Raw genomic sequence first — 17667 nt, 5'->3', positions numbered from 1 at the left:
CCACTAGACTGCCACAAGCAGAGTGTTACAGCAGCATACCACAAAGGCAACCTAATCTACAGTCCATGGGTGCTGGACACCCTGATAGACACCTGGAGATAGGAGTGGTGGTGTAATCAGGGGCCTAAGGAGAGCTTGGGAGAATGAGGAAAGATAAAATCCCTCTAGTCCAAAGGTCTAAAAGCCTATAGGTGGCTTGAAGCTCAACCAATTGACACAGTGTGTGCTGAGAATACACAATGTGCACTGCACATGCCTTGAGGCACTGGATCAAATCACCTGTTACAAAGGAATTAAGCTATTCCTGGGGGTTTCAAAGGCTAATACATGCCTTGCCACAGCCCACAGCTCCATTGCCCTCTGAGTGACAGGCACATTCTGCATCTAAATAGCAGGATTTAGAGCCAATTCCCAAGTTACTCATTTCTGTCCTAAATCCAATATTGCAAGCTGCAGCTTAGTTAATGTGAGGCAGCACCGTCAGTCCTCCACACACAGTTTTATCACCTTTCCATTCCTCCCATAGGCAGTCCCATTTTTAGTCTGCTTCTTTCAATGTAAGATGCATCATCTGTAAGATCAGCAGCTCAGCTGCACTGTTATTCTACTCACTATTTAAAATTTTATAGCAGAGGGACTATAACAATAAGAAAATTCTCATTTTACAGAAAAGGTCAGTGTGTACTTACATAATTTGATGCAAGATCAGGGTGCAGATAATCAATTCCTGTAATAAGACAGGAGAGAACAGAAACCAAATGTTAAGAGTTTCAAAAAATATTTTCTCATCACAGAGTCACAGAATGGTAGGGGTTGGAAGGGAGCTCTGGGGATCTTCGAGTCCAACTCCACTGCCAAGGCAGGTTCACCTAAAGAAGGTCACATGAGAGCACATCCAGGTGGGTTTTGAGTATCTCCAGAGATATAGACTCCACCATCTCTCTGGGCAGCCTGCTCCACTGCGCTATCATCCTTAAAATAAAGAAGTTTCTCCTCATGTTCAGATAGAACTTCCTATGGTCAAGTTTGTGCCCCTTACCTCTTGTCCTGTCAGTAGGTGCCACTGACAAAAGACTGGTTCTGTCCTCCTGACATCCACCCTTTAAGTATATATAAGCATTTATGAGATCCACCTCAGTCTTCTCTTTTCCAGAATTAAAAAAACCCAATTCTTTCAGTCTTTTGTCATAAGGCAGATGTTCTAGTTCCCTAGTCATCTTTGTATCCCACACAGCAAAACAAGAGTCCTCTGCAACCTCAGGAAAACAACCACAGCTGGTTGAAGTAAGATTCCAGGTTTTTTAAATGTGGACTTCTAAACTGCTGTACCATTTCTGATCCAGTTCCAGAAAGGAGTTTTCAATCATTTCTGTCAAAATCCAGGTGTCAATTGAAAAGGTGAGCTCAACACCAAAATGTATTGACCTGTTTTACTTTAAACTGTGATTTAAACAAATCTTTCACCTTTATACAAATTCTATCATCTCAAAGCATACCCAAACTAACAAGATCAGTAAGCCCTGGATCAGTACAGTACTTAAAACAAGAAAGCATTTTTAACCACTGAAAATTGCAAAGTAGAAAGAAAATTAGCTAGAATATGGCAAATATTTTGGATTATGTGTATGAAAGAACCTTTAATGTTGGATTCGACCCTTTTAACAAACATCTGAGCAGAGGCTCTGCACCTTGGTCGTTTGCTAAAGGTAATAATGAGGGAGTGTGCAGAATATACTCATTCTAATGCATGGTATCTTTCTACAGATAAACAGATCACAGTGGATGGCACAACAGAAACAACAGATCTATCCTCAGATCTATTCTGTATTCATTTAAATCATACAAAGAAATGGCTCCCAATTTCACATTGCATTTTGACCATTACTCTGCCCCATGTCTGCAACCACCACTCTACCACGTACTCAGTTGTATAATGTGGTTAGTTTGGTGAAACAATTAGTTCCCACTATGTTGGGTCCTTAGTATTAGATTTGCATGAAGAGGTGTCCTGGGAGGAACTGAGTCATCCAAACTGTGGATGGACAGCAGGACTCTCAATGAAGAATTGTGTTCTTCAAGTGCTCTTTTCCAGAGTTACTGGAAGTGAATATAAGGCAAATTACTCCTCTAAAAGCTGTATCTGATGGGCCAACTGATTTGTTTGATATGAGGCTCAAACAGTTTGTCATCATTCCCATCACAGTAATGCCTACCCATTTTGAAAGCTCCTGCCTTTGTGGAATCAGTGAAATTGTGATTTCTCATGCCATCATGTGAGAGAGCACCTTTCATGTGACATTGCTCTCTCATCAATACAGTGATGTCTGAGTCTGCTTTTTATTACTTCCATGAAAACCTTGTAAGCAAGCAGATAAGGAACAGAAATACATGAGGACAGATCTCAGTTGACTCTATAAAGCATCTCTGGATCCAGAAAATTTAGTTATTTACTTTGAATATTATTCAGTCATCATAAAAGGAAACCATTCAAAATGCAGTCCAAAGTAAAGTGTTGAGAGACTGCACTTCAGCAAGGAACCCATGAGTAGAACAGCTGTGACTTCAACTGTACCTTTTCCCTTCATCTTCCCTAAACTTAGCCTCAAATTAGTAATATATTTAATATGCAGGTCTTTATTGGCATTCAGCATGAAAGTGCTTAATTATTTCAGCTGTCAAGTATGATTTTCAGAATAATGTAACCCAGAAAATGTTTCCTTAAGTACTTTTTGCACAGCAATTATATCCCCCAGTCAGAGCCTAGAGAAGTTAAAGGGAGTCTTTCCTTTGACTTAATGGCCATTACAGTGTACGCTGGAAAATATCCGAATGCAAACTACTTTTAGTGCTTGGATATCCCTAGTGAACTCTTCAGAACATTTTCCCTGAAGATCTCAAAGCCTTTGTGGATGCCAAGTCTCACCACTATGAGCAATCCATTATTACTTTTAAATGTATATTTTTTTACACTTTGATTACATGGCAAAAGCTACTTACAAATGCTAAATGAGGAGTCAGTCTTCACTTACCGTCATCCATAATTCCTATGGTTACTCCCTTTCCTGTGTATCCCAGCTCCCATGCTTCAGCTACATTAAGGTCAAGTCCAGGAGTCCCATCTGCTTGACCAGTGTTAATCTATCAGTGAGAAAAAAGAGAATAGTGGGTTGGTTTTTTTTGACAGACATTTCTACTGCCACTGAATTTTGCTTTATGTTTCTGCACATATCTTTGGATCCATTTAAAAATAGATGTCATTTGCTTTGGAGTGGGCATCTGTACATGATCATATCTAATGCAATAATGCACTAGAAGTTAAGAAGAAAAAACAGAACACAACAAACCACAAAACCAACCAACAACAAAACCCACCACCAACCCCAACCCACCAAACAAAACTCCCCAAAACAAATAAAACAAACCAGTCCCCTGCAAACACTCCCACCCCCCAAGAAAAAAAACAACAAAACAACAACACAACAAAACAACCAACCAGAAATCCCAGCTAAAACCAAACAACAAAAAAACCAACCAGGGGTAAATTACAGAATCATAGAATCATTAGGGTTGGAAGGGACCTCAAGGATCATCTAGTTCCACCCCCCCTGCCATGGGCAGGGACACTTCACACTACATCAGATTTCTTAGAGCCAAATCCAGCCTGGTCTTAAAAACCTGCAGGGATGAGGCTTCTACCACCTCCCTGGGCAACCTGTGCCAGTGTCTCACCACTCTCATGGGGAAGAACTTCTTCCTAACATCCAATCTGAATCTACCCATTTCTATTTGTGTTCCATTAAATTCACTTTGTAGTTTATAAAATTTTAATCACATCAACATTTAGTGTTTAATCAATTTGTTACTAACAATTGTTAATTGTTCATTTTAATCAAACCAGTGATTTAGCTTTTAATCAACACAAACCATTTGGACCTTCTCCCCCCACCCCAAAAAAAGGACTTTTCAGCATGCCCAGGCAGTGGGTCAATCCAGAAAGCAAGGTAGACCAATATGAGTAGGAAATGCTTATTTCTTGAAATCAGGGATCTAATGAAATTTATGAGCACCAAGTTTAGTAACAGAAACAACTTCTTTGATAATCAAGTTAGCCCTTCTTTAAGCAGGAAAGTTCTCTAGATGAACTTTGAGAGTCCTTTCCAACCTCATGTGTGCGATTCTCTGGTTCAGCAGTACAGGCTACCCCCTGCATCTTCAGGTGTTACTCATGTTCACAAACCTCACATTTTCTCATGCCCAAGAGAAAAACAACACAGCTTTTGCTGTTTCAGATGGGGAAATCATCAGTTTTGTGCCAGGCATCTAATTTCAGACCACAGTTTAGTGTACTTTATATACCTTATTGTACTTAGGCTGGGGTGAGAGTGGCTGGAGAGCAGCCAGGCAGAAAGGGACCTGGGGGTAGTGGTTGACAGCTGGCTGAACATGGGCCAGCAGTGTGCCCAGGTGGCCAAGAAGGCCAATGGCATCCTGGTCTGCATCAGGAGTAGTGTGGCCAGCAGAAGCAGGGAAGCCGTTCTGCCCCTGTACTCAGCACTGGTTAAGCCACACCTTGAGAACTGTGTCCATTTCTGGGCTCCTCAATTTAAGAAGGACATTGAGACACTTGAATGTGTCCAGAGAAGGGCAACGAAGCTGGTGAGAGGCCTCGAGCACAAGCCCTATAAGGAGAGGATGAGGGAGGTGGGGTTGTTTAGCCTGAAGAAGAGGAGGCTCAGGAGAAACCTTACTTCTCTCTACAACTACCTGAAAGGAGGTTGTAGACAGGTAGAGGATGGTCTCTTCTTCCAGGCAGTGGCAGAACAAGAGGACACAGTCTCAAGCTGCACCAGAGGAAGTTTAGGCTCAAGGTGAGGAGAAAGTTCTTCACAGAAAGAGTAATTTGCCATTGGAATGTGCTGCCCAGGGAAGTAGTGGAGTCCCTGTCCCTGAAGGTGTTCAAAAAAGGACTGGACGTGGCCCTTGGAGCCATGGTTTAGTTGTCCTGAGGTGTTAGGTATTAGGTAATAGGTTGGACTTGGTGATCTCTGAGGGCTTTACCAACCTGGTTGACTCTATGATTCTAATCTAAAAGAATTACAGATTTGTAAAAATGTTATTTTTATCAGTGCAACATTTTGACTGGAGTATCAAAAAGATGTGAATTCATTCACACTTTAGTTTATCCTCTCATCAAGGACGATGTCCCATCCATGCTAATGGTGCCCTCACTCATCTGAAAACTCTTATCTCGGGGGAAAACCAAAAAGCTCTATTGGATGGATTCATGAAACATAAGGAAGAGATAAGGAAATAGAATAAGAAGCACCAATCTAAAGCAAAAGGACCCTTCTGAAGTTAACAAGGCAGCAATGTGTTTACTAAGAGTTTTATCAGAGAGGTTGCAACACTAAACCTGATCAAAATAACTTTTATCAGGATTTTAACAGAAAAATATCACTTTGGTTAGTTCTATATATAAAAAAGAAATGAAATTTGCTTTTATGCCTAAAGACTTCTTGCTATAAATCATGACACATTAAAAAATTAAACCATTTAGCAAAATATTCATTTAGCCATTAGCTTAAGCCAAAATCCATCTCTTTTCAGCTGTTCTGCTTTTGACAGAGGAAAATCAATTAAAAGTCACATTTCTGTAAGAAAATAAAAACCTCTTCCTTTTTTTTTTCTAGCCAATACACTAGAATTTTTTGTTATAATTCTGTTACAACATTTCACCTGGCAACAGCTCAAAGGCATGATTCATATTCACTTTTAGGGTTCACATCAGCACACCAGGAATGCCCACAGGACACCAATGCCGTTCACTTTCAAGCCTTCTAAAGATCTCTCTATAGACTGAAATGAAATTTAGCTCTTGAAATGTGCTGGATCTTCCCAGCATAAAAAAGGTACAGTTAAAAACAACAGGACCATGCCTTGGATCCATTCCCAAGTTCTTGAGACATATCTGGATGCCTGGATGCCAATTATTTAGTCATGATTACTATGATTTTCTTTAACAACTTACCAGGTACCACTGCTTCATAAATAAAGGATCATTCATATTGATGTCAATGTCATTGATGTCCCTGTATCCTCGTTTCCTCCTGCTGAAGCCTTCCTGTTGCACAGCTTTCCTGACCTGCAAATGTTAATTTTCACATCTTTAACTCAACATTCTTAACCACACAGGCAAAGACTTTTTAGCTGTGTTGTCATGAGAAATAAGGATTTTGAAATCACGTGATTTGTGTCTGTGCATTCACTTCACAACTCCTAAACCAGTGATTGATTTCAGTCAAAATTTGCTAAGAGGTGGAAAGCTCCAGGACTTGGTTATATGGGGGAGAGACACCCAGAAGTGTCCTATCTGGAGGGAAGCTACAGCTTCAGCATGTTCTAGCTACCCAACAATCTGCATCAGAAGGAGTCCTCTACCCAGGGCATCATCACGTTGATCTGCATGAGGGTAGGGAGCATTACAGAGGGACTTGGATGGATTGGATTAATGGGCCAACATTAATGGGATGAGCTTCAACAAGGCCAAATGCCAGGTCCTGCACTTGGGTCACAACAACCCCAAGCAATGCTACAGGCCTGGGGAAGTGTGGCTGGAAAGCTCTCTGACAGAAAGGGACCTGGGGGTTCTAATCGACAAGAACTGAATATGAGCAAGCAGTGTGCCCAGGTGGCCAAAAAAGCCAGTGCCATCCTGGCCTGGATTAGAAACACTGTGTCCAGCAGAGTAGGGAAGTGATTGTCCCCTTGTACTCAGCTCTGGTGAGGCCACACCTTGAGCACTGTGTCCAGTTTTGGGCACTTCAATATAGGAGAGATGTGGAGGTGCTGGAGCCAGTGCAAGAGGAGGGCAAGGAAGCTGGGTAAGGGCCTGGAGAATAAATCTTATGAAGAGCAACTGAAAGAGCTGGGGCTGCTTAGTTTGAAAAAGATGAGGCTGAGGGGATGCCTCGTGGCTCCCTACAGCTACCTGACAAGACATTGTGGAGAGGCTGGTGCTGGTCTCACAGCAAGAGTGGTCAGGCATTGGACTGTACAGACCAGGGAGGTGGTTGAGTCACCAACCCTGGATGTGTTTAAAGGTCATGGGGATGTGGTGCTTGCGGTAATGGTTTAGGGATGAACCTTGTAGAGTAGGGTTATCGGTCGGACTTGGTGATCCTGAGGATCTTTTCCAACCTGAATGTTTCTGTGATTCTATGTGATCATCCTGAATCTTGCTGCCACACTTTTTCATTCCCACCAAAATCCAAATGCTGTTATTAGAAGCTAAAATTAGGTGAATGCTTTACAATATGTCACTGTTTCAAGCTGTAGGCAGCTGGTAGAATGAGGATGCTGGATCTCAACCACACTTGCACGTTTTCAGATTTTTCTCCAGGGCATTTTCAGAGTATTTAGATGGCCCTTCCTGCCAAAGAAATTTGCTGGGAGGGAAAAAATAACCCCAAAACACAAAGCCAAAAAAACTACCCCCATAGATCTGTTGTTACATACTTTCATAAACCTCCTGAGGTTCTTAAGAGTATGTCTTGTAAAATGGTTTATTTTCAGGGATTATCCTCAAAAGAAGTGATAAATGAACACACTGTCAACAAAAATTAAAATGGGGAAAAAAAAGCCACTGAACTAACTATACACGTTGGCTGAAGTGCGAGATATGAAAATGCTGGTTATGAAACACAACTAGCCAGAGATTTTTAAAGAGCCTTTTGTTTTTGAACAACAAATCCACACAACCATTTCAGTACTGAGGAAAATAAGAAAAGTTAAGACACTCAGGAACTAAAAATGTCACATTATAATCATCTTATTTGTACCCATGTAAAAGAGCACTCTGAAAGGAGACCATTGAATCCCTGCAATTACATTACAGTATGTGCTAACATGTTCCCAGACCTTGCAGAAGTGCTGTCAAGTTTGTCAGACTCTTTGTACTCTTTAATCTAACACTTGGAACCAAGAGAGCATGAAGATTCCCAGCATTTAATTAAATATATATACATATATATAAAAAATCCTAGCCTTCTCAAGTAAATGCTCAAAACCATAAACTGAGGACACTTTTAGACGCAGCAAGAAGGCAGCAAGATCACTAACATTTCAACAGACATTTTCTTGAAAAAAAGGGCGAGTAGAATCACAGAATCATTAGAATCATAGAATAATTAATGACTCAGAAAACCACCTCTATGTGTGTGACTTGGGAATTTTTGATTAAGCCTTTGCATATTGTCAGTCAAAACCAACAGGGAAGAAATTCATCCAAAGGCTAAATCAAATCTCAGGTCAGTTGAGTCATTCTTGGAGGTGTCCTTCTGTCTCTGCTAATTAAACAGAAACCTCAAAAGGAAATGCTCAGCGAGGTGCCTGCGGCTGAGACAAAACTCTAAGTGATGGGGGCTGAAAGCTATTTTCCTTACAGCTATATTGCTTCATTTTAACCCTGAACACCTAACACCAGTTCACAGTAAGCAGGATGGAGCATCATGCCTTGAAAAGGCAGCACTGAATGTTTCTAGAAATCTACTTGTATGAATTCTAACTCCTTAACTAAACATACCAAGTGATAAACGTTCAAACGGTGCTTTCATTTACACGCATCTCCAGTACTGCTGCAGGTTCATTAAAAGAAGAATAGATTGAAAATAAAAATCCAAAACCAACTAATACAAAATAAGCTGGAAGGGGGACAGTAAATAAGTAGGTCCTACACTAGGTGTGGCACCAGGTATCTGTACAGAGTTAAGAAAGGTACAAGCACACCGTTTGATTCCTCTAAGATAAGGCTCAGTGATGCCATGGAGACAACAGAGCAACACCTGTCATTATGCCTTTCTCTGTTACCACCCCTGCCTCTCCACTTGCAACTGCAAACCCTGAGCTGTCACCACAGAAAAGAATTATGAACAGAAGCCAACCCTCGCTTACAGGGATGCCAGAGAAAAAGATTTCGTGTGTTTGTGCTCCCACGCAAGTTTGCTGGCTCTGCAGGACCTGCTTCATTAAGCCACTGAATTAGCATTTAGTCAAAAAAGGATTTCTGCTAGTTAAAAAGCAACGCTGCAGAGCCCTGGCTTTTCCTTAAGAAGACCTGTAGGAAGCAGGGGAGCAATTTGCAGGAATAGAACAGGCTGGTTTCCCTCCTCAGGATCATCTTATTTGTGTGATTTGTTCCATCTTCACCATAAAATACAATTTATTGTTGTATTCTATTACATTATAATTTCCAGAGACAAGGCAATGTACCCCTCAAGGAGGTATAACCTTCCCTAAAGTAAAACCTCTCTGTAGGATGTCTTCTGAATGTTTCACATGGAGAAAAGGCATACATATGTACCTAAGTCTCAGCAATTCTGAAACCTCTTTTTCCCACAGAACCAAGAAGTCTTTACTTCATACTCACAAATGACAGTAGCTCACACAACTGCATCTAGAAAAGATCCAAAATTCCTATCATAAAATGATTTGCAATGTTTGGAGAAGGCCTTGGCGCCTTCTCACTTACATAAGCCATAAATTGCCTGATATGGTTGCCTTTTTAAATAATCTTAGCCAGCACAAGGTAAGAACCTGCATGTCTCCTCTTGAAAAAGAGTCTAGAAAGCAATGATCCCAAGATGAGGTAACACTCAGATATTCCAGAACCACTCACTAACAGAACAAACTCAAAATCATAGAATAATTTTGGTTGGAAAAGACCTCTAAGATAATCAAGCTGAACCATCAGCATAACACCATCATGCCCAGTAAGCCATGTCCTGAAGTGCCATGTCTACATGGTTTTTTAATACCTCCAAGGACAGCAACTCCACCACCTCCCTGGGCAGTCTGTTCCAAGGCCTAACCACTCTTGCAGTAAAGACATTTTTCTAACATCCAATCTAAACCTCCCCTGGCACAACTTGAAGCTGTCTCCTCTTGGCCTGTCACTTGTTACTACAGAGAAAAGATGACCACCCACATCACTATGACCTCCTCTCACGTAGTTGTAGTGAACAAGGAGATCTCCTCTCCTCAGTCTCTTCTTGTCCAAGCTAAACAGTTATAGTTCCCTCAGACACTCCTCAAAAGCTTGTTCTCTGGTTCCTTCACCAGCTTTGCTGTCCTTATCTGGACCTGCTCCAGCACCTCAATACTTTTCTCATGGCAAGGGGCCCAAAACTGAGGTGGAACAGGATGATGCAAATCCAATGATTTGAGTAGAAAAGTGCCCTCTGAGGGCTGCAGATAGCTGACCCAACACCACCATGTCCACTAAACCATGTCCCAAAGTGTTTCAAAAATACACACATTGCATGTGCAATGGTAGAAAGTTACTGGAGCACATTCTGATCTTCTAGCAGCCATTATCCCACATACTTGCATGGAGTTCAGACATGGAATTCAGCCCTCAGTCCAAGCCAAAAGGCAATCTCACACCATACTTTAAAATACTTGTTTCTTCAACTGATGCCGGAAAAACAGTGTCCATAAGACTCAGGCTTCTGATAATAGCATCTCTACATTGTTTGAGCCTGTGAGGCATGGTACTCATTAGAGCCTTGTGACAGAAGAAGATTTTCCTACTAAAAGAGCATCAATTTTACTTACTTAAAATTAGACTTCTTTAGCAACAATAACAGCCTATTGCTTACTTCATTCTTACTTCATTCATTTCCTTTTTGTTAGGATACAGCATTAAGCAGAGAGCAAAATCTGAGCACCTACTTTATTAGCATGTTATTAAAATGTGTCAAAGTTACTAGCTAGTTTGTAATCCAAATGAAGGTCACACACCAAAGAAGGTAGCCCATGGATGAGAAGATCTTTACAAGGAAAAAATGGTTTGGGTATTGATTTTTAATATACTTGTACTTATGCGTGGTGCAGAAAGTCACTTGGATGATAATTAACCAGCAGGATACTGATGCAGAGCAAATTAACAAAATAATCAATTGACTGCAATACTGCTCCAGGAGGACCAGAAACCACAGCACTTCAACTGTGCTCTGTGCTCTTGTGAATGCCAAGATAATCGGCTCCTTGTTTTGATCAGACAGGGTTAATTGTACTAGTGAGCTCCTGCAGTTAATTAACTCTGTTATACTGAGCAGAAATGACAAATAAACTAAATTATACCAGCAGTGCACAAAGGTGGAACAGTACACACAACCCCAACCTCAAGAACTCTAGAACCGGAGAATTCAGGTCAAATTCCAGAGGCAAACGGCAATCCCCGCTGATAACATAGCTTTTTACACAAAACATAGCAGTGAGATATCAACTGAAGGCAGTAGTGGTTCTTTTTCTCTAAAGCCTCAGGGGCAACACAGGTCTGGAAGTAAGAAGCTGGAAACTGATAGCCTATACTCTTGTAGTAGAAAGGCTGGTGGTTGGACTTAGGCCCTATGAATTGTACTGAAGATCAGCCTCCCATGAAGGTTGTTTGGAACACACACCAAACAAACCACCTTCAGAAAGCAGAAAGCTGTCCTGACTGCTGCTGTCATTGAATTCTGAGATCTAAAGAAACATGGTGGCAGCAAAAGACAGAGGCAGAAAACTTCAAGTGAGCCTGAGTGACCTGCACACCCAACTGTCTTCAAAAAGTAATGAGAATAGCATATCATGAACTTCCAGCAGCTTTTTGCAGTGTTACCCACAAATGATGACCCCTCTGCTCCTAATGCCTAGACAGAATTAGAGAGTGACTATGTCCTTTTCACCTCTGATTTCTAAGTAAACACAAAGACATTTAATTTTACTAGCCACTTCATCTGTGTAACATAAAAGAGACCTATTAGGGAAAGACCAGTCCTGTCTACAGAGTACAAACTCATTACCTGTATTGTCCAAGAACCTCTTGTTGGTGAGCGCTTGTAATGGTTTAAAGCAAACCCAATGGTTAACCCCCAACACAGAAATGAGGGAAAACTCAGAGTTGAGAGAAAGGGATAAGAAGAGTTTACTGAATAAATGAGGTAACATAAATGCACAATAACCTTAGCTGATTAATAATACAATACATGATTACCTTGGCTTAGCCTATTTGCAGAAAGATCTCACCAGCATAAAGCAAACCAGTGCTACCCCACTGCCACTCATCTCACCGCCATCCCTGCGGGAAGGAGCCAACACCCAAAACCTGGAATCCAGAAGCAGCAACTAGAACAGTAAGCCTCCCATGTTACCAGATGAACTTCAAGCCCTATAGTACCTTGCTCCAGCCAGTACCATCATTTTGAAGCTGGCATAAAGCAGGATGGTATGAGTAGCAGCAGACTAGAACTCAGCCTATGACAGTTCTGGAGGTGGCAGAGAGGAGCAACTATCTTACATTCTTCTACATTTTTGTTCAAATCCCAAAGCAACCAAGTTTTGCATGATTCTTCACTACAAAAATCAAAGGAATAACATTAACCCTCCTCACCAGTGAAAGAGCATCCAAACCTACTTGAACTTAAGTTAGATGAAGCTAAATAAAACACTTTTAAATGGCAATGGGGACCGCTCATTTCTGCTGCTGATAACCTGGGGTGGTGAAACTGCTAGACTCCATCCAGCCATAGCAATGCAGAAAATGGATACCTTTTGTCTTTGACACAGCTGGATAAATCTGCTTGGTTTCAGACTTTCTGAGCTTGTCTCAAGGACCAGGAAGAACAAGGAGGAATGTCAGGGATCTTGTGACTGTCACTGACTATCTAATATCTTTTTAATCAAATTATGATGGCTCCTCTCAAGCAGGCTAAGAATTTCCAAAGTTTCTTATGGCACTCTCTATGCATAGCAACACGTCTATGTTGTTAACCTTAGGTGTCTCTGGTGTATTGCTCATAACAGAATCTCCAAGTGTCTGTTCTACCTGTATTCATCACTCCCTGCCTGGAGAGTTTTCTGTACAGTGACTCTTTCCCCAAGCAATCCTGCCAATCCTTGGTAGGCACAGTCAGAACCACTACAGCAAAAATGCAGCAGCTGTTGAGGTATGTCCTTTGAAACTTCAGGGGTTATCAGCACAACATTCCCTGTAGTTTCTAAGCAAAAGACAGAGAAAAAACATATTTTTTCCTCAATGTAGAAGATATCATGACAGTAAAACTGTATCTCTTTCCATCCAAATACTTGTATTACTCTTGTTTTATGCATTTTGAATGGATATAGAATCACAGAATTGCCAGGGTTGGAAGGGACCTCAAAGATCATCTAGTTCTAACCCCCCTGCCATGGGCAGGGACACCTCACACTAGATCAGGTTGCTCAGAGCCACATCCAGCCTGGCCTAAAAAATCTCCAGGGATGAGGCTTCTACCACCTGGGCAACCTGTTCCAGTGTCTCACTACCCTCATGGCAAAGATCTTCTTCCTAACATCCAATCTGAATCTATTTTTACTCCATTCCCCCTAGTCCTATCACTACCTGACACCCTAAGAAGTTCTTCCCCAGCTTTCTTGTAGGCCCCTTTAAAATACTGGAAGGCCACAATAAGGTCTCCTTGGAGCCTTCTCTTCTCCAGACAGAATAGCCCCAGCTCTCTCAGCCTGTCCTTACAGAAGAGGTGCTCCAGCCCTCTGCTCATCCTCGTGCCCCTTCTCTGGACACATTCCAGCATGTCCATATCTTTCTTGTAATAGGGGCTCCAGCACTGGAAGCAGTACTTCAGGTGGGGTCTCACCAGAGTATGTCTATAATGAGAAGCATAGACAACTTGAGAATTGCCCTGATACCTAGGAAAAATCATATCTAACTTAAATTACCTTCATTTTTCATTCTTCTTGTAGCCGTCCCACTACCTTGCTGTTATTTTCTTGTTACAAGTTGAAACATTGTCATTGGACATCAAAGATCTGCGCTTTTTTCACTTACTACATTCAGTTAGATGTTGTGCACCAATGCTAATTTTGTACTTTCTCTAACCAGCCCCACTTGCCTGTCCTAAAGCTGCTGAGTTTCCACAGACCATCAGCAAATGCTAGAACTTCTGGACACTAATTCTATCTCCAGTCATCCCTCTTAGAATGTCTTCTCTGTTTTACTTGGCTCCAGCCACTTTTTACCCTTCTCCCTCTGGACATGATACTCCAAAGTGTTCCACTCATAGCAGAACAAAACAGAGACAAAATACTGCACCATTAAACTCTGACAAAAGAAAGTTACTCGTTGCCTTGCACAGCAAATCCTGGCATAGTTGAAGCTGCTCTCTTACATCTCTGCACAAAACAAAAACAAACAAACAAACCAACCCCACCAAAAAAAACCCCACCACAAACAAACAAAAACCCAACAAACCAACAACAAAAAATCCCCAACCCAACAACACCAAACCCAAACTGAAAACCACAACACCAAAGGTACAGCGATTTAGGAAGCTGCCCCAGAAGCTCAGCATCAATCAGACAACAATAAAATATGAAGCTTGAGCTCAAAGGTTCCACTCTGGCAATTAACCTTTCTTGATGGAAGCATGAGTTAAAGAACAATGTTTTAACCAAGTTCATATTTCAAAACAAAACAAACAAAAAACCAAACCAAACCAAAACAGACCTGCTTCTGCTTTATTTTGTGACCTTTTGTTTTCCTGATATTAGTTCAGTGCTTGGTAAATAAGAAGCTTAAAAAAAAAATAAAAGAAGGGAAAAAGAAATCAATATTTTTGTCCATTTAGTAGGCCTCTCACAGTTCAGTGACATTCAGGAAGCAGTGAGTAAAGAGACAAGGAATCAATGTGTACAAGAGGCTGCAGATCATATCCAGCTATCTCAGCTGAGCAATCAATAGTGCTCCTCTAGCTTCTACTTTGAAATGCAAGCAAGTTGTTTATGCTGCAATGTAAAATGAATGCTAAGCATGGACAGTCTGCAATGGAAAATGCCAACTGGGTAAACCAAATGTCACAGGCTCATGCCTTCTATGACAAAGGTTTTTTTTACTCTGGGATAGAATTTATTAAGCGGAAAGACTGAGACAGAGAAAAGGCCCTGGATATCTTGAAGGCAGCACACTGCCTCAAGAACCAGCAAAAGCGCTTCACACTTCTGCTCCCTCCTCCATTTGGCATGAGGGCAACATTGGTATCTATATTACCACAGGTGCTGGCTATTCTAGGAACTCCATTCTCATTTCCAATTTTAATTTTTCTTTACTGCTTAGACAAGCCAACAGGAGAGCAGGACCATTCCTGCAATATCAAGAACAAAGAAATTGAAAGTTGCTTTTTATTCTACACAGAGCAGCCAACATTGTCGTATATAATGACAGGGACAGTCAAAATAACTCATATTTCAAACAGTGTCTTATTGCAAGACAGCAGGACAGTCACTTCAGGTATAAAATCAAAGAACCCTGTAGGAAATCAATTCTCCAGAGATGGGCTGTACCTGCATGCATTAGTTTCTCCAGAGGATCTGGAGAGACTGCAAACCACAGAGACACTTAATCAGCAGCTTGTGAGTAAATTTGCATTTTGCTGTCCACAAGATACTTTGGGCCACAGAAATCATCTGCCTCTCCAAATCCATCAGAATAGCCTCCTCCCAGCGCAGATGGAAGCAGCAGTATGCCTGGTGACAGCAAAGAAAATTGGGATGCATGCAAGTAGGGAACTATTGAGTGCAGATTCTTCCTCCTTAGCTGCAAAATTAGTTGCTGCAAGTCACAGTTTTCCCTACTCTTACATCCCTGTGCAGATGACATAAAAACATCATGATTACAATTAAACAACCTTGCTTTGTCTTCCTCCTCAGCAGTAAAAGCCCTTTCACAGAGTGAGTTTCACTTACTGCAAAGACCAACCTTTGAGGTGATAACCGCAGCAGGTCTGTTTGCAGTCTCTCTGTGCTATAAAACGGTTTTAGTTAGGTAAGAATCAGGCCCTGTTCATCTTTAAGACTCTGTGATTGAAACCAGCTTTTGGATATCTCTGTGCAGCACAAAGAAGAGAGGTGCACACATCATGGTGACTCTTCTCATTTAATAATTCCCTTTTTGTTGTCATTTGTTCATTTATAACTTTAGACCTTCCCTCGTATTCCTGGGCAGTATTACAGCAAAGGACTTTCCTCCTGCTGCACAACAGCTCACTGATCCTACAAGGAGAGAGGTGCAGCAGCTTATATAACCTTATTTTTAAAGATCCATTAGAACAGTCGTTGCTTCCATGCAAGTGATGAATATCTAATACATCCCAAGAGAACAGGAGTGCTCACAGGCTAACTATTCCTCCAGCTCTGTGGATTTATTTCATGATGCAAGTCTCCAAAGAAGCAGGGACTGTGAGAAAAATTCCACTTGGAGAAAAATCTGTTCAAGTTCATTTGCATGGGAAAACTCAACAGGTAAAATTGTTCTCTTTGTTGAAGTATACCCTTGACTCACTCTGATGCAGAAGAGACTTCTGTAAATGTGTGAATATTTATGCTAATGCTCAAACACATTTCCAGTCATAAGGCATCATTTGCAGCAGCTCTACCTCTAACTTCATGCATTTTTCTAAAGAAGCCAATTTGTCTTACAGATGTTACATTTAAGTGCAGTCCCTATGGACAGACTGGAAGTGCCTAGCAATATGGTTGTGTAGGTATGCATCATTTACGGATACTGAGTCAGAAGAGGAAGAGACCTTAAAGTAAGTCTACAGCATGTGCTGAAAATAAACCTCCTAGTCTCTCCAAAGTGATTAAAAGCTGGCTTCTGACCTGTGCAAGAACTCATCATACTTTCATTTTATTCTCTTACTCAAATTTCATCTAATATCTCAGCATTTGCCTCGAAAAACCAAAACCATAATATATTTTCTCTCATGGAATTACCTGCATGGCTTAGCCCCTTCTGATGTTAACAGTAAACATGCCATAGACTCAAAGAATCAGAGAACGATAGTGATTGGAAGGAACTTCCAGAGATTGAGTCCAAGCCCCCTGCCAAAGCAGGATCTCCTAGGGCAGGTCACACAGGAGTACATCCAGATAGGTCTTGAAAGTCTCCAGAGAAGGAGACTCCACAATGTCTCTGGGTAGCCTGTTCCAGTGCTCTGTCACCCTTACAGTAAAGAAGTTCTCCTTCACGTGTGTGATAACATCACACTCGTGGAAGAGCTGCATGCTGCCACGTCCTTTGTCTGATATATTTTGCTTTCCATGTGTAATCCTTTCTTAATCACCTTCTAGGCCATAAAATCCAAACACATTTATCTAGTTGTCCCCCAAGTATAGCCTCCGGTCATGGCAACAGTGGTGGGAGGTGTTTTGGATTTGTCTCATGCAGTGGGGCTTACAGTAAAAGTTACTTCATCTTCCTCTGCCACTTATGGCCCTTCCAAACAGATGGGCTCAAACCCATCCAGTGGTAATGAAACACTTACAAAATTGTTGCCAGAATCTTTTGTAACCTCCTCTGCACCAACATTGCTCAAAACAAATTTTCTGTTTCTTCTGCTGTGTGAGCAAATGATGCAATTTGAATTTGGAGAAGTCCTCCAAATGAGCCATTTGTTTCAGTTAAGGTGAGAAGGAGCACCTCTACACAGACAGAGGAGTCTGTCACAGAGGGCCACTTACTCTCCTGGCAGCAGCTCCTGCAGTCCCTGTTCTGACTCAGGTCCCCACTGCACCACGCAGGCAAGTTGCTAGCACTGATCACTGCCCACGGCTGTCAACACCTCCCCAGCC

At 41.5% G+C, this 17667-nt stretch overlaps 1 protein-coding gene across 1 annotated transcript in view; it reads right to left on the bottom strand.

The window, feature by feature from the left end:
• The window catches only part of PCSK2 (proprotein convertase subtilisin/kexin type 2), a 122211-nt gene that overhangs the window by 57616 nt on the left and 46928 nt on the right, over positions 1 to 17667 (bottom strand). The window contains exons 3-5 of the mRNA XM_054180118.1: positions 6029 to 6142; positions 3030 to 3138; positions 690 to 727 (exon numbers count right to left, since the gene is read on the bottom strand). Coding sequence (XP_054036093.1) covers positions 690 to 727; positions 3030 to 3138; positions 6029 to 6142 — 261 coding nt within the window. The remainder of the gene's footprint in view (positions 1 to 689; positions 728 to 3029; positions 3139 to 6028; positions 6143 to 17667) is intronic.

This window comes from Dryobates pubescens, chromosome 3 (genome assembly GCF_014839835.1).
Source record: "Dryobates pubescens isolate bDryPub1 chromosome 3, bDryPub1.pri, whole genome shotgun sequence".
Classification (NCBI taxonomy): Eukaryota; Metazoa; Chordata; class Aves; order Piciformes; family Picidae; genus Dryobates; species Dryobates pubescens.
Note: the sequence above shows the minus strand (reverse complement) of the source record. Positions and strands in the feature narration are given on the sequence as shown.